Raw genomic sequence first — 22,694 nt, 5'->3', positions numbered from 1 at the left:
TGCACTCCAAAAGCACTCAGTAATTCCTAGTCAAAACTGTTTGTCAAATACTAAGTATTCAACATATCCGTCCACTTGTCTTAGGAACTCTTGAATACTTATCAATTCTGAAAAATATACCATCAGAACATACTAGTTTTTACTAGGTAGAGAATATATTTTTTGCAATTGTCAACTTCATCAATTTATAAATTGTTTTGGTAAGTCTTAAGATTTTTTTTTTAAAAGACTTATCACATTCAGAGACAAGATCAAACTAAGGGGTCTCGTAAATTAAATTTACAAAATAAAATAAGATCATGAGACAGTCACAAATCTGACAATTAAAAAAAGTTTATCTTCCATTGTTTTTAATTTTAAAAACCATGCAGAATTAGTGCATTTTCATGGTGTTAAAGTCAGTACAAATCTAGAGCAACAATCACTCCGCAAGAAATGTTGAAATGAAAGCAATATCACAAAGGAATTTTAGATATTTAATATTGAACAGAATTACACAGACAATTATACAGACTACAATCACAATGTTTTAGAGCAGAGATTTCACTAAAAAATGGCAAGTTGTACTTAAAAAGACTTCCACCTAAAATATCAACCTATACAGCTCACACTCAAAACGCAGTATTTCATACAACAGTGGCAAAGTATTGCCATTATATTTTTATTTTGCTTTTGATATAAAAAAGTTTAACGTTTTAAAACATGGTTTGTTATGGGGAACGTCAGTTTGAAAACAGTCTCCTATAATGCATCAGAAAAGTTATGAAATAGAAAGGATAGTTATGGTTTTTATCAAAGTACCTGCCTTTCCCTTCTCCAGCAACTAGATTCTCACAGTTCACGTCTGCTTTACAAGCAAGTTCCATTTTTAAAAGGGGAAAAAATAATGAATTTTAAACTCCAACAAACACATTCTAAAGAGACTGTTGACTTGCTCTGGAACATTATGATTTGGATACTGGAACAAATGACCTGCCTGGAAAATCCAGTTCTCAACATGTTTCTCACCAGGAATGATGACTACAGTGTCTTTTCTTTACATTTTAAGACCTTTATTTCTGAAGGGTATGTGTGACATGATTAGTCTCTAAAAATTATGCAAATTTAAAAGTAGGGTAATTATTTTATGTTTAAAGGGATTATATTGTTGTGTACACTATTGCTGCTGCTGTTCAGAATGAGGACAGCCAGGGAAATTGATAGTATTGTAGAAAAAGTAGCAATGATCAGGAAGGATTTCTTAAAAATATATATACAAAACCCATTGAAAGGTTTGATATGCTGGAATAACCAGTGACAAAGTAAATATGAGGGAAGTTAATTTTTGAAAGATATGCAATATTCAAACAGATATAAATGCAGTGATTTATACAGAATTACAGCCAAGCGTGTAAGATAAAGAAAATTTTACAGAAAGACTTAGAGCACAAATTTTCCTCCAAAAAATTTTTTTCCCCACCCACAAAAACAACTTTAAAACCTTTGGCACCGATCAGAAAGTGACATTTTTAAAGACATCCACTTCCTCTTTCAGCTCTAAGTGGTGAGCTGAGTCTATGCTACCAAATTAAAACAGCCTTAATTTTGAAAACTCTTTCAATGCTTACTGAACATGTTCTTGTTAAATAGGTACAAAGATGTGTTTATTGATACGAAAGTACCATGACCAAAGGAGTTCTGGTCTATGCAGTCAAGATGGTTCATACTTCTCTCGGGGCCCGGACGTTTTATTCTGTCAGGTTGAAGATCATCCATTCCTCCTTACACAATGAAGTACCAGTCCATGGAGATTTACTTAACTCATATGCAAATTCACTATACCCATACACCATAAGAATCAAAACCCAGCATATATAAAACAAACTATTTTAATCTAGCACTTTTATGTAAGTTTTCCTGCCTGAACTATTTTTCCTTCACTGGAAATAATTGAGCCTGACTACATGGTGAAGAGGCAAACTGGCTAATTGTAAAACTGCACTCAAGAACTATTAGGCCAACATTTTAAAGAGAATTAATGATTTGGGGTACTCAACTTAAACACTTCTAAAGTGTCTCAAGTTGAGCACCCAAAGTCACTAGGCACTTTTGAAAATATTGACTTTGTTTTATTTAATTATTAATCAACTAAAGTGAACAGTACATGTATAAATAGGCACAATCCTAACAGACTTAAAAGAGCACTAAGTAATATATGCCCCAAATTCAATCTCAACATTTAAATAATGTTAAGTGTGTTACAGACTGATCGAATTAAAAAAAACAAAAAACGTAACTACAAATATTTGTATACCTATTTAATTGCAATCCTCTCCTCATTGCAGACAAAGAGTCAGTAAATGATGCAGTTAGACTATCAGTCTCAGAACTGTGCTCACAGCACTGATGTTAGTTTATCAGTTAGCTAGTCTTTAAAGATATGAACATAAATGTTGGAAAGCACATTGACTTGTGTTGCATACACTATCAATGTTCAAAGGAGTAAAATAATCCAGTGCTTGTCAACTTGAAAATTTGAAATTCAACTATATTTTTGTCCATTGAGGTGTAAACATGGTGGTCGTAACTTTATTTTTTTCAGAGGACAAGCAGGGAGTACAGTGCTTGAGAGTGTCTTTTTAGAAGGTGGCATTCAATAGCTTGAATATTTTTGTATATTAATTAGTACTCATCTTTTTACTTGACGTATATGCACAGCATCTCAGTATGAACATTCTCCAAGTATTTATCTCTAATCTTGCTTTGTACATATAACACAAAACAGTTAAACATACTCTTAGTTCTATTATAGGTACTGAATTTTAAAGATCTGTATGTCTAGGACTTCTATTGTGCTTCTTTGGACAAGTCCTTATTTAAATAATACATTAAATTCTATGCATCCTACTATAATGCAACTGCAAATAGAAAATCTTTGGTGCACTTAGGTGAGACTCAAGTTGAAAAGCTTTTCAACATTACCAGACACCCAGCTCTAGCCCCAGTCCTGCAAAGCATTCAAATTCCTCATGCGAAGTTAATTAACATTTTACAGGATAGGTTCATTAAGAATTTGTAGTAACAGTATGATTTTTTTCAGAGATTACTTATGCTCCTACCAAATGAAAACGTTTAACAGTAACTGACCATAGCAAATGAACTTCCAGTTTCACGATTTAGAAATTGGATAAACATAACTTACAGTAATATAAGTGAGAGATCCAGATTTTTAAGGAATGCAGGGAAAGTTTAATTTAAAAAAGAATTCCTAATGAGACATAACTAAGATATAATAGAATCATACTTGTGTATTTCCTTTGGCGTAAGACTGAGTCTACAAAAATGAAAGTATTGTTTTGAGAATGAGGTTAGAAGTAGAGCCTTATATAAATACAAAGTTTGTATGTGCATCCAATCCATAATACGCAAAAATGATCCATAGATTTGCACACGTCTACATAGAAGAGAATTTGCAGGATTTAATTTAAAATTTCTAGATAGTGGATGAGATATGGTTCTACATTAAGAAAACAGTAAGGAAACACTAAAAGAATAGTTAGACCCCTTACATGTTCTAATCTCCTTTCTTCTTCTTAATTATTTGTCACATATATTATGTATATCACATAACATGAAAAAGCAAATTACTTCCTTCCACATTCTTCCCAGAAGCCAAATGAAGACTGATAATTGCCAATTTCATTAATCTCTTAATAAATTTAAATACATTAATTTTCTGAAAAGGTTTTTTTCCCCCCAATTACTTTACACAGCAGTAATGTGGAAATCAGTATATTTGTAAGGGCTTCAGCTTGGTTTGACTCCGTGCTCCTTAACAATTGAACTATTCCTATCTTTAATTACTGCCTGAGGGTGAAATTTCTCAACCTTTTAAAGGCCCAAATGTTGGAAATGTTCTAGAAGACAACCAAGGTTAAGAGACCACGAATATCGTTTATAATCAAATTCCACTAAACAGATATGAATTATGATTACATTTTTTTTTACTAAGTTTGTCTAGGATTACATTAAATTTTAATTTAAGGTGAGGTATTAAGAGGTTTAATTTCATGTTCCTTTCCAATCATGACTTTAATGAATTGGCCATAACCTTAAGTCTTCTAGTATGCTTTCCATTACCCACAGAAACATTTATTTGGAAAGTGAACAGTTATTTTCATTAATGGCCAGGTAAGGGATTAATGTTTGCTGCAGCTAGTATTCTTAAATGATATTCGAGAACCTATTTTCAAAAGACCTTTTATATGATTTAAAAGTCTTTAAAACCACAGGAAACACTATAAATATACATAAAATAGTCTTAATGGTCATATATGTAAACAAATCAATTTTTTTCCTTGCACTACACAAAATTGTTCAGAAGACTAGAAGTCCAAATAAACTAAAAAACTCAATAGCCATATTGACTTTCTGGTGACCAATGGCTTAGTAAATTAGGTGGAATGTTACAACCTGATCATGAATGTTCGTTATTTGATATATTGGTAACAGCTGGAGCAGTATCAAGCCCTAATAAAGTTCCAAGGTAAGACTGGTCTCTAGGATCCAACAGTTGCTCAGGTCTGACAGGATGAACTATATTTGCAGGCTGGGGAGTGAGAGTATATTTTTCCAGAAATGCCAGATCTGTTGCTCGTTGATAATCTGGCTGCTGAGCCTGTGGGGGAAGAATGCCATGAGACTGGGGTGAGAGAGTAGTGGTATGTTGTATTAGATCAGCTTGAGGTTCTCGCATTTGAACTGGCACCAGTGTTACCGGCACACATACTTCTGTTGGTACATTCTGTAGCATAGGCTTCGCTTCTGTTTCATAAACTTCAGGCTGCTCCATATATGGTTTAGAATCAGTTTGGAAAAGTTTGTCATCAGAGCTATATTGTACCGGTAAGGAGATTACTTTTTCCTCAGATGTGGTTACTATTTCTTCTGCAGCCTTTGTTCCATGCACATGGTCAATATGGTATTTCAATTTGTCTTTTCGTTTAAATGTTGCATTGCAATGCTGGCAGTTAAAAGGTCGAGCCTCTGAATGAATAACCATGTGTTTTGTTAATGTCTTCTTAATTCTGAAGGACTGACTACAAATTTGACATTCATATGGTTTCTCACCTGTAGAGGAAAAAGAGTCAGCATTTATAGATTAAAATATAAAGTCAAGTATTACTATGTAGAAGTGATATGATTGGATGTGGGGGGATATTTTATATAAAAACATGGTTCCCAATAGGGATATAAAATCCTGTTTAATTAGTTAACTGGTTAAATGTAAATGGGGGCTCCAGCTCAGGGGAGAAAAGCAGGCTACCGGCTCCCAGCCTTGTGTGGATACCAGTTAATTCGAGTCAGGCCTGCACCCTTCCCCACCCTTTGGTCTCGCCAGAAGCACAGCGGGGGCTTCTCGGGACAGGCTGGATCTGCCAGTTAACCGTAAACTATACGCATCACCCAGTAAAGGTGAGGGTTACTGGTCAACCAGTTAACCACTCACAATCCCAAAAACCTAACAGGGAAATAACATTCAAGTTGTTGTACTATTGTTAAAGAAGCTAAATTTGTCATTTGTTTTGGATCTTTTTAGTGAACAATTACTTTCTTGCGGAAAATACAAAGCTGAGTGTTTTAAGACTCTGCTGGGTATCTATGTTGCAACCTGATTTACAAACTGAAATTAAGCATTCCCTAAATCTCCAGCCTGTATGGAAGGCAGAAGTAAAATCGGTAAGAATACACAGTGTCACTAGAACATATGCTAAACCAGGAGCTCCTTTGCTTAGGGAAGTCAAGAAGGAACCAATTAGTACATTCACATAGCAGTATTCACACTCAACAAGGCATGACATACAACAATCAATACAGAACTCAATTTATCCTATCTTGCTACTTCTGCATTAAGCAGGGGTGGGAAATCTGCAGCCCCCAGCTTGTCTGGATCCAGCTCCTGAGGCTTGGGACCTTCCCCCCTGCCAGCATTGGGGAGCCTGTGTTGGCACTCCCACCCCCAACATCCCACCGTGGGGCTGGAGCACACAAAGTCTACTTGTCTCGGGGTCAGTGGCCCCGACCCAAAAAAGGTTCCCCACCTGTGCCCTAAAGGGTCATAAAGCCTGAAAAGTTAGAAGTCTATCAGTCTTATGATAATGTTATCTGGCTTTACTCCAATTTGGCAGTAACAGAATAATAAAGTAGGACCTCCCTCATCCGGCACCCTCCAGACCTGACTGGTCCCAGATGAGAATTTTGCCAGACCAGGGGAGGTCACTTCTGGCCCTCTGCTGCCGATCCAACCCCCTTCCCAGTCCTGCACTAAGCTTCCTTTCCCCTCCCCCCCTCCCCCCCCCCCCGCCCAGCTGAGACACTGCCAGCTCCTGAATCCCCACCCTGTCCAGCTGAGCCATGGGCCGGGCAACCTGTAGTTTTACCTGAATGTGTCCTAAAATGCATTTCCAAACTTGATTTCCCTTTAACAACTTTCTTGCAGACATCACACTGATGAAATGTTGTTTTATATCTGTAAAGAAGTAAACTGGTTTAGAAGATCAGGTTTTCTACAGTCTCAAATATGTACATAGCCTTTAAAGATTCCACAAACTGCACAAGAGTCAAATTATTTCTTTGTGTCTCCCTTCTCATTTATATTACAATATACTAGAGAGCTGTGCCCCCCACTCACTTCACTTGCTAACTCCCTTCTCACAGGGGTAGGTAACCCTGAGAGCTGGGCTGCGGCTGCACCAGCCCAAGCCTCTTCTTCCCTCTCCCCACCACCGGCACCAACCCAGGCTCCTTTTCTCTCTCCACCCCCCATGCCAACCCATGCCCCTTCTCCCTCTCCCCTGGAGCCAGCCCAGACCCCTACTCCCTCTCGTCCATGCTATGCCAGCCTGAGTCTCTTCTCCCTCACCCGCTGTGCCAAGAGCCCTCTGCTGGCACATAAGACCAGCTGGGAGCCCTGCTCCTAGCCCCTGTCCTTGAGCTGCTGTCCTGAGCACCATACCCTTTCTGCCACCTCCTCTCCCCCTCCCCACCTGCCGACTGTGGAGTCTGCTGGCTACTGTGCCATGTTTCTTGGCACTGAAAACCCTCTGGGGTGGGGGTTGAGAAAGGGGAGTAGAGGCTTGGTTTAAAATAGCAACTCCAAATGGCAAGGGGAAACAGCGAGGTCGGGCTCAAGCTTGGGGGAGGGAGGAAGCAGAGTTACAGGATGATGTCACTGTCATCCCGCAGGAAAAGTTTTAATATATATAGATATAGATATATATATAGATATAGATATATATATATATAGAGAGAGAGAGAGAGAGAAAGAAAAAGAAAAAGAAAAAGAAAAAGAAAAAAAACATCTCTGGAGAAAACAAGAGGGCCATCTAGTTTATTTCATTTTGTTCACTGCAAACTGAATAGTCTAGTACTTTGTGTGGGTGTGAGGGAATAACTGAAACCCAAATATGTCCTGATGGGAGCAATCTTCTCCAAAACATAGGTGCTGGAACTAAGGTTGCACGGGGTGTTGCAGCGCCCCCCGACTTGAAGGCTGTGTCTACACTGGAACCTTTTTCCGTAAAAGGGATGCTAATGAGACACTTCGGAATTGCAAATTCCGCAGGGGATTTAAATATCCCCCGCGGCATTTGCATGAACATGGCTGCCGCTTTTTTCCAGCTCAGGGTTTTGCCGGAGAAAAGCGCCAGTCTAGACGGGATCTTGCGGAAAATAAGCCCTTTTCAAGTAGGAAAAAGGGATCTTCTGGAAAAGGGCTTATTTTCTGCAAGATCCCGTCTAGACTGGCGCTTTTCTCCGGCAAAACCCCGAGCCAGAAAAAAGCAGCAGCCATGTTCATGGAAATGCCACGGGGGATAGTTAAATGCCCCGCGGAATTTGCAATTCCGAAGTGTCTCATTAGCATCCCTTTTACGGAAAAGGGTGCCAGTGTAGACACAGCCGAAGTGTTCTCTATTGTATACAGTGTCTCCAGTTGGGTTCAACAGCTCTCATCACCCTCGCTGCAGGTTGGACATCCCTGGTCCAGCACTCGCGGGACATGACTGGTCCTGGTTCAGGGACTTTGCCAGATCAGGGAAGGTCATTTCTGTCCCCTACATCTTCCCCCACCACCGGTGCTCCCAGCCATGGCCTGCCTGTCAGCCTCCCAGCCAACCCCTGTTCCCAGTGTCTCTGCACACAGACCTCCTGGCCCTACTGTGGCAGTCCCCCAGGTACATGTACAGCCCCACTGCCAGGCATCTCCCTTGTTGGGAAGCTGTACTGCCAGGTAGCAGCCCTGCCTGGGGTTCAGCCTTACTGGCAGCCCTGATACCTCCTGGTTTTACCAGGCAGCTCTGCTAACCGGTAGTGGGGCTGCCAAGCTATTTGCTGTGCCACAGGGCAGCCCCCTTCCGGGATTCCTGGCTCCACCACTAGTCCCGCTGCCTCCCGGTCCTGTCGTGCAACTACACCACTGGATGGTAATGGGGCTGCCAGGCACTGGCTGTGTTGCAGGGCGGCCCCGCTGCCGGCTCCCGACCCCACTGCCTCCCTAGACGCTTTTGCCATGGAGCAGTAATTTTGCCCCCGGGTAGCAGCCCTGCTGCTGCTGGGCTGTTGGTTTCGTTGCCACAGAGTAGCCCTGTGACTGGGCTCCACCTCCATTGCAGGGCTCCCAGCCATGAGCCCTCCGCAGGACTCTCTGGTCCTGAACATCCGTGGTCCTTCTGGACCAGGGATGTTGCTGGACCAGCGAGTCCTGGTTAAGAGAAGTTCAGCTTGCACAAAAAAAAAAAAAAAATTGTTCCAGCACCCTGGACCAACATCCAAAAATCGTTCTTCAGTTTGGCAGCAAGTTATGCTGCCAAACAAGCCATAAGACTAGTTTACGACGTTCCTTTCCTCCCAAGATGAAAGAAGTGACAATGAAATGTGTTGACTGAAGCAACTTTCAGTTCTTTAAGAACTGAAAAAAATAAAAGCTAAACATTTTAATTGCTTTTATGCACTTCTGTAAGTTAAGATTTCTAGACCATTACTCAAAATATGAACAAATATTGAAAACAATGCCTTTCTCTTGAAATCTAGTTCTGGTTTTCCATTGTCAAGTATAAGGACTTTGGGAGAGATCAGAGACTATTAAATGGATTCCACATCATTCAGTCATTTGCCCAGTCTGTAGATGGTAATTAGATTAAATTGTAGGAAACAACAGGCTACCAACACATTACAGATTGACAGAAGAACTGAACTGGACCGCTTTTGAAGCGCAAAGTTATTCAGCCTATGGTATGAAAAAGGTCTTGTTTGGATTGCCAAGATGGCTATGATTTCCATGTGGCCATTTCAAAACACAGGTCTTAGCACTGGCTTTAGGGACACCTAGAGACCTTGGCATAATGGAATTACAGAGAAAAACAACCCTAACACTTCATATGTTATCATAGCAATTTAAGAAAGTGTCCAACTTCATTTACACTATGGAAATATTTACACATTTAACTTAAAAAACACCCTACTTTTGCCACACTTTCTCGCCTAGATGAACACTTTTGTAATGGACAGTTAGATGGTCTCTGCGGCCAAAACACTTTCCACACTCCTCACACTGATGTGCTTTTTCACCTTAAAAGAAAACAACAACAAATATAAATTAAGTTTAAGAATTCAAGTTTCAGAAAAAAAAAGACAACCATATTTAATACAAAGGTTCCAGGCAACCAAAAGCTCTTCCATATCTTAAAGGATAATATCACCCATATTGTTTATATGATTTTGGGTTGATCCAAGCAGAGATGATGTTTTTACCCATCACTTCATTTTTTAGTTCCTCATTCCCTGGCTTGTTTTTCCTCCTACATGCTAACTATTCTTCATGGCTGGGGTACCTGACCCCACAGAGTTATGAAGAGGAGAATCAACAGAATGACTGAAAGTTCACTCTTTCATAAGACTTGAAATGTCACCTTTAAAAATCTAAGCTCCAAGAGCCTTGAAAAAGCCTTAGTTTTGGAATAAATGTTGGCCACCTTTCTTTTGCAATACCAGGTCAACAATCAGTTTTAAGAACATAGCGCTACATCCAAATGTTCATCTTTTTTTCCCCTAATTTTCAATAGTTACCTTTTATCTTTTATGATGTTTAAAAGTCTTGAAGTTTCTTTTGAGTCATCTTGAGATCTTTCACAAAGTAGCAGAATATTTCTTCTGATGTAAGTAGAGTGAGTTTGAACAGTCAAAATATGTAACTTTCTAGAGGAAAAGAGGCAAATATAGTAGAAAAGGGGATTTTTTTTTAATCTTTAAAAGTTCTGATTTCTTGGTTTTATAGTGGGTGTTAGAGTTTCAAACACTAAATAATAAGCTGTCTTATACAAACAAGGGCTCAAAAAGTTTAGTCCTTGGATCACTTTCATATCTTCATACTATTTTGGAAAGTAATTTCCACCCTCTGGGGAATCTTATATTCCCTTTGGAGCCTATGCTGGAGGAATAAAGGAATCCCAATGGTTCCAAGCTTTCTTTTTTCTACAGATATGATCCCCTTCCTATTTGCCTCAAGATGAAAAACAGGTGGGGAGAATAAGGTTAAAAACATTTGTGTTCTTCCATTTGCTTTGGTTCTCTCAGATTTGATTCTCTCCATATTTAGGATTTCGCAATTACCAATCCACAATGGGGAACTCTATAAACTCAGACAGTTAAGTGTTACTTCTCTATATTTGTATTCTACATTAAAGTGATCGGGGTGCAAACTTGGACAGAGATTGTGTGAATGACAGTTTTGTTTGTATTATGGTATTAATGTTTTAAACAGTTGCTATTAAAAAAGAAATCTTAACTCAAAAAATCCTCTTATCACATTTGCTCGTTAAACAAATTCATAAATAAAAAGTTACACCATTTGACTGTCCCTCAGCTCTCTATTAAGAGAGGAAACATTCGGCTCTTAAACTTTGCAAGTGATTAAAAAGATAAACAAGCTCTACCTTAGGACACAAAGCAATAGACTAACATTGGTAATAGGCTTACACAACACTCATTAAAAACCTTTAAAAAAGTATAAGTGTAACCCACACACCTAGTGTCGTTCACTGTCCCTTGCAGTAGCACCTAGACCACAGTAACAGATAAGAATAAGAGACCTCTACAGCATGAGCTGAGAACCAGAAGGTAGAGGCGCCTGTACTAAATTCCAGAGGTCCCATGTTCAAATCCGACTGGTAGTGGTTACATAAGCACTATTTTTCTACTCACTTTTTCTTAACTACTTTGATCACACTTCCAAAAATATTGCCTACCTGAGTGTATTTTTTTGTGTTTTGTTAGATGGTCATGCCGAATAAATGTTTTCCCACATTCTTCACATTCATACCTCTTGTCATTATGGTGAACACGCAGATGAAGTCTATATTAACACAGAGAAATTTATGTCACTGTTGAAGTTTAACATGTTGGGCTGTGGGAGAGGGGAAGTGTACAGAGCTTCCTATAGTCAGGGGAGAAATCTGGGGGTGCATTGGACATGGCCCTGGATACTGTGCAGGGGGAGAGGAAACCCCATCCTCCCCAACCCAGCTGGGTCTAGCAGCTGAGCCCAGCACAGAGGAGCCACCAGCTGCATCCTCCCTAGTCCCACCCCCTACCCTATTCCAGTGATTTACTTCTCTGCCAACTGCTTTGGACACCCAAAACATACTGCTGGGGAAGACTGCATGACTATTATTGTGGCTTCCCTTTTAGAAAGACATTTTGCTGCCAGGAATCAAAGCCCCAAATTTAGATAATTAAAAATAAAAAGGATTTTTACACATCAATATCAATCTAAATGCCCAAAAAATGTTTATGTTAAAAAAGTTTGGAAAATTGTTTACTAGTGTTGAAAACCCAAATCAAACATTATCAATATAATTTTTCAAGGTGTGTTGGCAAAGATGATATCTAGATCACCATCAAGAAGGTAGTAGCTTAATCTCTTTAAACAGAATCAAAATCTGCTTCATTACCTGTAGGAGCTTCCATGGCGAAAACTCTGCCCACAAATACTACAAAGATGAGGCTTCTCCCCACTATGAATTCTCATATGTTCTTTCAAAGTTGTCCTGGGTTTAAAAAAAAAAACCCAGAAATATTTTAGAAACTCAGCATTACTACTACTCCCATTAAGTGGACACAAAGCAGACATCAAGAATGGTAACATACAAGAAACAGTGAGAGAACATTTTAAACAGCCTGGACACACAAGCAGACAGCATTGGAATGGGTCAGAATAGAGATTGGGAATGGCTTGTTCATTACCATAATTAATTTTCCACTTTAGGTACTCTCACCTTCTTATCCACAGCCACCCTGACTGAATTAGCTCTGATGCAACACTCCCCTCTCTGTACCCCTACTATCTGTTTTTTTTCTTTCCCTTCCTGCATCTAATCAAAAGATTTATAACTCCTGAAAGCTTATGCCATAACAAGATTGTTAGTCTTTAAGGTATCTCTGGCCTCCTTGTTTTCACTGAAACACACTAACATGGCTACCTCTGAAACCTCTCAGTTATTATTGGTAACATCTAGAATTACTAAGTTTAACTAAAAATATTTGAAGGACAGTAAAAGTTCTGTTATCCAGCACTAAATTAACCCAAAAGTTCAATTAACCAGTATTTCTGACATCTCTCAATACAAATCTTGAATCTAGTAACCAAGACTAGTATACTGGCAAGTATATTATGCAACTGCATATTCTGCACTTTGCTTTTATAGAAAGTGTCAGAAGACAAATAAGGAAGCTAATATCTAGGATTTACTGAAAATAAAATCTACCAGGGTATATCATAGGGTCATAACTGATTCAGCCCAATCTCCTGGATCATCTGCATTTACAGTGATAACTGATGCTGATGATGACTCTGAAGTACTGCAAGATCCTTAAGTGTCTTCTGAATGAAATGAAATTACATTCAGTATAGTTTTAGTGTTAAGTGTATTTTTAGTGATCTGGGTGTACACCATGCGTTGCCCACAGTGATATGTAGTGCCTCATTTCTGAATTTATATATGTTTAATTACATAGGTATACACAAAAGAAAAGCATATACAGGGTAAAGTTAAGTGGTTCAAGAAACCAACCACTCTTCAGTGCAACACTAATAGATTGGTAAGTACATGTATAATATTTTATACTTTATTTTATTGCAGTCTTTGAAGATTGGTATTTCATTGGTAAAGTTGAGCTCCCAGTTAACCATAATATTCAATTAACCGGCACCCTGTAATCTCCCAACATGCCAGATAAGAGATTTTGTTGTACTGTGGTTTTTAAGTCTGCTATTGAAACCAGTAACTCCAAATATATTTACTTCCGTGCACATATTTAACTATTTTGAAACTTTAGGACAGGATTTTGTGTTTTATTTTTACTAGCAGCTTGTTACAAAGTAAAAATGAATTACAGGACATTGAAAAAAATGTGCTGTGCTCTTGTATCTTATGTACTGGCTTGTTGATATATTTGTACATTGTATTTAAGTATATACGTGCCTATCAGTTTTATAAATTTTAAGAGACACTGCTGTTACACACTATATTCTGCTTAACCCTTCTATCTGCATAAAAACTATAACAAAATTATTTCTACTGGGGCCAAAATCCTCTTCCTACAGTACTCAGTGGGAGCTGTTAAGTTATTTGGAATAAATCCATGGAAAACATATGTAAGCTCAGAAATTTTCGATGTATGATCTCTTAAAATATTTGGAACATATCCGGCTCAATGACTAAAATCTGATCTGATTTATGTCATGTCAGAAGAAGGATTTTTATTACTTTTTTCCTTTTGTAGGAAGAATACCTTTTAACACGAGGTTGAAATATAAATTAATGTCAGATTTAGTGTAAGATGTTTCAATCACTGTTTAAAAAATAAAGATAGCTTTACAAAGCATCTGTTCTGAACCTATGTGAAAGTCTGTTTCAGAACTCTCATCAGGTTTCTCATACACACAGTTAAGCATTAACTCCTGAAGAACAAAAATCCTACTTTTGTACAGATTTATACATTTTCTATGAGAGTGTCCACTTCCCCAGCTATATCAAAGCACTTATTTTGTGCTCTGCACTGAAAGTTAGTATCTGCCATTCCAGGCACTAAATACAAGGTAAAGATATATGACCATAACTAGAGCTATGCAAATCTTCAGATATCCTTTTGATGTCGGTAGATATAGCTGCACATACAAATTTTGCATCTAGAATCCTGCAGATTTGTGGATATAAAGCAGATATCCTCAACTCATTTTTGCGGATATTGATGGGGATACAAATTTTGCATCCCTGCAGGGCTCTAATAATAAGAGCAAAAGCTATTATTTGATTAAGTTTTGTTCCATTTAGGAAATGAAAAGGAAGAGAAGGAAGAGAGTTTCCTCCCCCCCCCCCCAAACAATTTTCTAAAATCCTTCACTTTTTTTTTTTTAATTTTGAAGTAGGCAGGAATAGCAGGTGATGTATATTTTAAGAAGTCCAGAACTTCTCCAAGTTTTCCCTGGCCACTCCAATATATTGTTCCTCTTTTTCCTGTTATTCTCAGCAATGTACTTTTTGCAGAAAAAAAAAAATCTTGTTTCCTCCTCAGTTACACAGACAGTAAAGGATGTAGTGAATTCCAATACAGCCAACAGACTTCCTCAATAGAAACTTTATATTTAGTATTTTGCAGTTAATCACCTTCTCTCTCCACTCTCATATTTAAATCATAAATGTATGTTTGTATCAGATACAATTTCTTTGATACACTGGTTTACTATTTCTCTTAGCTTTGAGTTTATAAAAATCAGTTAATTTATTTACTTTCTTATCAACATCTCACATTATGTCAGACCATGATTGAAATATTCCTTCTTACCTTTCTCTGACTGATTTTCCACATATAAAACACACCCATTTTCTCTTTCCCCCATGAGTACATTCTATATGGCGTTTTAGATTTCTAGTGTCATTGAACTGACGACCGCAAATATCACATGGGAAAGGGCCTAAAGGAAATAATCAGAACTACTATTAGTTGTGAGTAATTATGTTGAGTCAAACATGTATATTGTGGGTCACTGATAGATTCCTTAAGCTGCAAAACGAAAAGGCCAGTTTAATGAATTATTGATAATTACTACACATTCCTTCAGTATGTAAAATTTAAACATTTGAATTTTTTACAGCCTATCAACTAATTTAAGTCTGATAGTCTAATGCTCTGAACTTATGTATAGCTATCAAAGACATATTTTAGCAGTAATATGACATGAACCTATCTGGATTCTTCTAAAACCAAATTCTGACCACCAAAGCTACCACCACCATCTCTCCTTTCTAGGAAAAGCCTGGAAGAATCCACAGCTCTTCAGCATGCCCAAGAAGTTAACAAATATAGTATTTCACAACCCACAATGTTAATTAGACTTCATACTTAATGACCAATTTATTGAAGATGACATCGCTTTGCTAAATTAGGGGCCTGTTATAGCAATTGCTTTACCATATCTAACAACAATTCCTAGCTTAAAGAGATGTACCCACACTAGCTCTGATCGCTGCAGCAGGTGCTAGCTGGCACAAATATATGCTATGGTCTTGGATGGTATATATTTGAGGTGGCTAGCCTCTCCTATCCTTTGTGCTGTTGTGACTACACACTATTTCCTCTAATCTATAAAGCTTAATCAGATCTAGCGCAAGTATTTCACCAAGTTGGGAATCACAGCTGCAGCTCAAAGTGTAAGAATACCCTTACATCTCAGTTGCTGTGGTATGAGAAAATTAGTGCAAGAGACTTAACAGTTCATAATAATTTGAATATCTATAGACTTTTATATTAATCTTATATTTTGAATTTTGTTTTATTAAAGTTTCCATACTGATGGAATATTTATCCCTCATAAGATTATCCATTATTTGTGTAATAGTGCTGGCTACCAATCATTAAGTGAATACATATACTTTGTAGGTGATTAACATACCCACGCTTTTAACCATAACCAGAATTTCCCAGTCAGCTAGCCTAAATGTGGCTTTTGTACATGATAGTTATTTGGATTCATACCTTTAAGATATTATTGCAGTTTAATGAAATAAAATAAAATAAACCAAGCTATTGTTCTTTGAAACCTTTCAAAAGCTTAAGAAATCAAATAAAATATTTTCCCTTGCTCCTGTTAAATATCAAATTCGGTGCTCATTGGAAGAAGTCTGTACTACTTCAAATCTATTGTTTGCATGTCAGAAAGAGGTTTTATACCAAGATGGAATTTTTCTTGATGCTTCAATCTTGCAAACCGGGATTTAAAGTGCTCATCACAATAGGTACACTTGAAGGGTTTATCCTGAGTGTGAAGAATCATATGTTCTTCCAAATGGGGTCTTCGAGCAAAAGATTTCTTACAAATCTAAAATGACAAAAATACTTGGTCAAACATTAGCCAGAAACAAACAAAACATTTTTAAAAATTTTCTATAGCATCTTTAAAAAAAAGACACTCAAATCATTGGTGGGGGGGGGGGGGGAGGAGGAGGGCAGGTGTGTGTGTGTAACCCCACAGACTATACTTTTAGGCTCATTTTCACTTTATTGATATCCAAATAACTCAACTCAAATCCTAGGGCAAGAAACCTCAGTAGTTGAGAAAATGAAAAAAACTCAGCTTGCTTATACTTAGACTTGAAAAAAATTAAATTTATATTTGAATATGTTAATAGCTAATAAAGGTTTACTTTTAAGTATTTAAATTATCAAGTTTTCACAGTTACACAAAATTATGGGTATTAAGAAGTTATATTTTTATCAACTTATTTTCACAATTATAGGAAATTATGGGTGGCTGTCAGACAATTATTTAATGATGCACCTGAACTGCTATGCTCTGGGTGTTCATAATCCAGAAATACCTATGGTACAAACTCTAGCAGGGGGAGAAGGAAGCGTCCATGTGTGCTCCTGCTCCTCCTTCCATTCCAGCTGGAGGAACAGCAGCACAGAGATGCACTTTCCCTTAGGTTTTTCCCTGCCACTCCCATAGCAGTGGAGGGCATGGAGCCTTGTCTCTGTCTCAACAAATTTTTTAATCCAGCATACTCTATTTCCCAGGGTTACTGGATTAAAGGGGTTCAAGTGTAGTAGATGCTGAAACTCAGTTTTATAAATCATCAATACAAGCTGACACTATCACACATCAAATAAGTTAAGTAAAAATCCTTAAATCAACATTTTTAATATGTATTTGCTAGTCCATTTGTAACAAACCTAATTCAGAAGTCTAGATCGAGGCAGGCAAAATATGGCTATTTAAGCTTTTTAATCCGGGCCAAGGCCTATCCATGCAACAGGGAGCAGCACCACTCAAAGAAGCTGGCTGTTCCCTGTGGCTCTTTGTGCTGTGGAGAAGGTGGGGGGAAAGGGGAAGAGGTTTTGCACACTGCCCCCATCCGCCAGCAACATCTCTGAGCTCCTACTGGCTGGAAAACGGCCAATGGGAGCTGACAGATTTTGCAGGGAATGGGGGCAGTGCAGCACAATCTCTCAGCTCCCATTGGCCAGTAGTCTGGGGCTGCTGGTGAGCAGGGGGGCTACCTGAGTGCAGCTGGATGGGAAATGCTTAGGTAAGCGCCTCCTGACCAAAGCTTGTCTCCACCCTCTCCAAACCCCTAACTCCCTCCCAGACCCTATATCCTCTCTTGCACCTATACTGCCTCCCAGACCCTAATCCCCTGCCCCAGATCACAACCCTCTCCTTCACCCAAACTACCTCTTAGACCCCTACCTCTCTCTCCTACACCACAGTTCCCTACCCCGAGCTCCTGTCTGCATCCAACCTCCATCCGAGATCCCTCACTACCGTCATAGAAAAGTGTGGCCTTTGACCACTTACAAAAATCTTGGAGTGGACCCTTCATCACAAATTACTGCACACCCTTGGTCCAGGTCATTGGATTGTGCAACAGAAGTCTTACTTTGCTGGTCTGTAAATTTCAATTATCAAAGGAAATATATTTTCTCCATTTGCATTCTATGGTGAAATCAACATTTACCAATAGTCTAATCCAGGGGCGAGCAATAATTTTTGTTGGGGGGAACCACACCAAGAATTTAGTAAGTAATCAAGGGCTGTATTTCTCTATGACATTAACAGAAGGAGCATGGGCTCTGGGACAGACTGGGTGCAGAAAGGAGCACGGGGTAGGGGACTGGGATGCAGGAGTATGTATAGAATCTGGGAGTGAGTTTGAGTGAACAAATTTATTGTAACCTGGAGTTTGAGATGCAGGAGGGGCTGCAGGGGTTTGGATTGTGGCCTAGGGAAGGAGGAAAGGGTGGAGCACCAGGTGCAGACTCTGGCCAGGAAGCACTTACCTTAGGCAGCTCCTGGCCAGCAGCCCTCTGGGAGCCTAAATTAGGTTCCTGCCTGCTGCATCCCAACACACTGCTCAAAATGGAAACTGGCCAATGGGAATTTTCTGGGCTGTGCTTGCAGGTGCAAGCAGCTTGCGGAGCCCTCCTTCCCCGTTGACACACCATACAGCTGCATACACTGGCTCCAGCAGCCGGCCACTTTAAGCGGCATGTGGGGCTGCAGCAGGAAGGAAGCCTGCCTGAGGTTCCCACTGGGCTGCAGGACACTGGTGGCTCAGAGCATCATGACAGACCAGATCCAGACCACAGGCTGTATTTTGCCTGCCCTGGTCTAATCCTTTCAAGCCTACTTATAACTGGTGCTGCTCCCATTTTTAGTATTCAAGTGTGTCTGTGAATTTATCTAGTATTACTGCATAACCAAAAAGCATAAATGTACAGAGTCCTATGTTCAAACACTGACTGCTAGTACAAATCAAGCAACATCAGGGAGCCGAATGATTTAGTGCAATTGGCTGGAGGAGCTATTTCAAGCAAGGCCACAACTTCAGGACTTCATCGCATTTTCTTGTTCTGTTATACAAGATAAAAATCACATTCCTGCTCCCAAGTTTTTCCTAACAATATTTCCAATGTGCATCTCTACAGAGAAGTTAATGAAATTTTAAGTAACACAAAGGTTTTTGGTTTTTAGATAGAACTTATAAAATCTACTTCATCAAGCTTTCCAAGCAGCTTCCATTAGAATCAAAGCTCTCTTTTTTAAGTTTCACAGTTAGCTATTGCTATGGGATTTGTAAAGAGCTGTATATCTAATCTAAAAGCTATCACATATCTCCTCTCACAGAATGCCCCTCACCAAGATATGCACTGGGTTATAACAGACTCAAAGCAAAAACTACAGAATAGACACTTCTGCTTCTTATAGCATCTAGGAGTCTCCCATCCAACTACTAGCCAAGCCTATACTTGCTTAAAGCCTTAGCAAGATAACATGTTATGGCTTGCGATGATATGAACTTTTGGACATAAGTTAGAGTTAGTATAGGTACAACCACTGTGTTGTTGGCATAAATATTTTGATTGCTTAAAATATAGCACCTCTTGTAAAAACACAACTTGAAAATTAAAAAATCTGATTCCACTGACACTAGAGAAGTAGAGACAGCAGTGAAGTGGAGGGAGAAAAAGTCACAGTCAAAACCCTCTTACTAATTGTCACTTTATTGTCAAAAAGACTCTTTATTGATACCTACTAGGCCTAAAAAAGGAACCTATGATTTTATATCTAGAATTAGATTTGTGAGGTCTGAACAATCTTTTAGGGCACTCAAAGCCTATACTGGCATCTGATTATTGTTCATTTGGTATCAGTATAGAGCCTAATGAGAAAGTATTTGGCGGGAGGATTTCATCCATATTAAATTACATTTTTTGTTTTCCCCTGCAGATATCCAAAAATTTATATTATGGGCAGCATATGGAGTGTTGGATTGTGATAAAACAAATGAGAAGTTCTTCTTGTCCTGCCTCCAGTTGACATGGAGAACAACTGATCACTATACTCTTTATAACCAGCCCTTAACTTATCTGACTATTTATTAGGGATGTAAATAGGTACATGGTAAGCATCACCCTTACCAAGCAATGCTTACCAGTTAGTTAACCAGTGGCCAGGGCAGGAGGCTACTCCAGCACGCCATAGGTGTTACAGCCCACCTGCCCCCTATTTAAGCTGTTAGCCAGTTATGTTTAACATATTAAAGAGGATTTTACATCCCTGATACTTATCTGGTCCCCCTCAGTCTTCTTTTCTCAAGACTAAATATGCCCATTTAAAAAAAAAAAAGAACTTTCTTCATATATCAGATTTGTTTAAACCTTTTATCATTTTTGTTGCTCTCTAATTTGTCTACATGTTTCTTTAAGTATGGTGCTCAGAATTGGACACAGTATTCCAGCAGAGGTCTCACCAATGCAGAACTGAGCAGGACAATTTCCTTGTATGTCTTACATAGGACACTCCGGTTAAGACACTCTGGAAAGATATTAGCCTTTTTTAAAACTGCATCACATTGACTCTCATTCAACTTGTAGTTTACTATCCGCTCTGACTCCTTTTCAGGAGTACTGCTGCATAGCTAATTATTCCCCATTTTGCAGTTGTGCATTTGTTTTTTTTCTTCCCTAAAAATAGTACTTTGTACTTGTCTTTATTGAACTTCTGCATCTTGTAGATTTCAGAACAATGCTCCAATTTCTCAGTCATTTTTAATTTTAATTCTTGCAACTCTTCCTAACCTGCTTTCATGTGCAAAGCTTAGGCACACTCTTTATTCCAATAGCCAAGTAATTTATAAAAAATACTGAACAGTACCAGACTAAAAACTTATCCCTGCTAGGCATGTATAACTGTGTTTAAAATTTTAACCGTTTAATAAGAATATAAGAATGGCCATACTGGATCAGACCAAAGGTCCACCTAGCCTAGTATACTGTCAATGTACAGTGGCCAATACCAGATGCCCCAGAGGGAGGGAACACAACAGATAATCTCACGTGATCTCTCTCATGTCATCTATTTCTAGACAAATCGAGATTAGGAAGACCATTCCTACCCATCCTGGCTAATAGCCATTGATAGACCTAATGTCTATGAATCAGTCTAGCTCTTTTTTTGAATCCTGTTAAAGTCCTAGTCTTCACACCATCTTCTGGAAAGGAGTTCCAGAGGTTGACTGTGCACTCAGCAAAGAAAAACTTCCTTTTGTTTGTTTTAAACCTGCTGCTTGTTAATTTCATTTGGTGACCTGTAGTTCTTATATTATGGGAATAAGTAAACTTTTCCTTGCTCACTTTTCACACCAGTCATAATTTTATACACCTCTATCATATCCACCCTTAGTCTCCTCTTTTCTAAGCTGAACTATATGTTTGACCAGTTAACTGCTCACCACATCATGTTACAGGTAGGAGGGGCAAATGCTTGCTGAGTAGCCGATTATCTAGTTACCCATTTACATTCCTAATCCCTGTGGGACTCCACTAGATACAGTCTCCCTGTTTGACAGGCAATCATGATAAATATTCTGAGTATAGTCTTTCAACTAGTTTTGTATCCTCCTTATGGTAACATCATCTACCCAACATTTCATTAGTTCATATGAATATCAGTTGAAATGGTGTCATAACTCTTACTAAAATAAAATAAGATATAGAGCCCTGCGCAGATACAAAATTTGTATCTGCAGGGGCAAAAATTATATGTAGATATTTGCAAATCTGCAGGGCTATAAAGATACATCATGTCCACAGATTTCCTCCTATCCAGTAGGTCAGTAATCCTATCAAACATTATAATAGGTTGACTTGGTATGGTTTTTCTGGAATGACTGGCTATTCTTGTGACCTCTTATCCTAGGTCGGGGTGATGAACATTTTTTGGGTTGGGGGCTGCTGACTCAGGAAAAAAAAAAAAAAATCAGTCACAGGCCACACACACACAAGAAGAAAAAAAACCCAAAAACTTCTCACTGATGTAGAGAAAGACAAAGACTCCCCACATTCCCCTCGCATATCAAAGCCATGGGGGACCCAGACTTAGATTTAAGGGATGTTAAATTGAAAGTAATTGACTAATCAAATAGTCAATGCATTTTGCATCAACTATTAACTATTCAATAGGGTGCCTGCTCTAGGTGCTTGCAAACTGGGCTAACAACTTGTTCCAGGATCGATCCAAAAGGAAGTTTAATTGACTGGTCTATAATTTCCCAATTTTCTCTTTATTCCCCTTTCTAAAAATAAAATATTCCACTAATTTCTCAGCATTGGCTTTATTTTTGTCTTTTTGCTAGTTACAATATTCAAACTCCCATTTAAATAAAATATATGCAAATATACAAATAGCCACAGCTATTTTGTAAAATGACATCTGGTACTTTCTATACTGGCAGAAAGCCTTATGCACACAGTAAAATATAATATTTATATCCACGTGATCAGCACAAATATGATCCTTTACAGTTTGAGACATCACGATGAAGAGTGCAATGAAAATAAATTTTTCATTAAATCATTAAACAAGTAATTTCTGTATAAACTTTAAAAAAATCCCCCCCCCCCCGGGGGGGGGGGGGGGGGGGGGGGGGGGGGAGAGAAGAGAACCTAAACAAGTTGTATGATTTTTTGCTAAAAATCAAAGTAATGCTTACATCACATTTCCAGCCTTCACTTTTTGTCTTTTTAAGTGAAAGAAATTCTTGTACATTCTCTGGATGAAACCTAGGAGGAAAGATCAGTGAAAATGAATAATGTTA

General features: G+C 38.5%; 2 protein-coding genes across 2 annotated transcripts in view; one reads left to right on the top strand and one right to left on the bottom strand.

The window, feature by feature from the left end:
• Positions 1–22,694, top strand: part of LOC149523935 (uncharacterized) — a 30,170-nt gene that overhangs the window by 4,690 nt on the left and 2,786 nt on the right. Inside the window, exon 2 of the mRNA XM_089780569.1 lies at positions 13,051–13,134. Within this exon, the coding sequence (XP_089636695.1) occupies positions 13,051–13,134 (84 nt within the window). The remainder of the gene's footprint in view (positions 1–13,050; positions 13,135–22,694) is intronic.
• The window catches only part of ZBTB41 (zinc finger and BTB domain containing 41), a 29,884-nt gene continuing 7,645 nt past the window's right edge, over positions 456–22,694 (bottom strand). The window contains exons 4-11 of the mRNA XM_006130666.5: positions 22,590–22,659; positions 16,267–16,414; positions 14,881–15,010; positions 11,988–12,083; positions 11,283–11,389; positions 9,501–9,606; positions 6,420–6,508; positions 456–5,109 (exon numbers count right to left, since the gene is read on the bottom strand). Coding sequence (XP_006130728.3) covers positions 4,457–5,109; positions 6,420–6,508; positions 9,501–9,606; positions 11,283–11,389; positions 11,988–12,083; positions 14,881–15,010; positions 16,267–16,414; positions 22,590–22,659 — 1,399 coding nt within the window. The 3' untranslated portion in view covers positions 456–4,456. The remainder of the gene's footprint in view (positions 5,110–6,419; positions 6,509–9,500; positions 9,607–11,282; positions 11,390–11,987; positions 12,084–14,880; positions 15,011–16,266; positions 16,415–22,589; positions 22,660–22,694) is intronic.

This window comes from Pelodiscus sinensis, chromosome 9 (assembly GCF_052426305.1).
Source record: "Pelodiscus sinensis isolate ZL-2025 chromosome 9, ASM5242630v1, whole genome shotgun sequence".
NCBI classification, from domain to species: domain Eukaryota; kingdom Metazoa; phylum Chordata; order Testudines; family Trionychidae; genus Pelodiscus; species Pelodiscus sinensis.
This window is presented reverse-complemented; position numbering and strand designations above follow the sequence as displayed.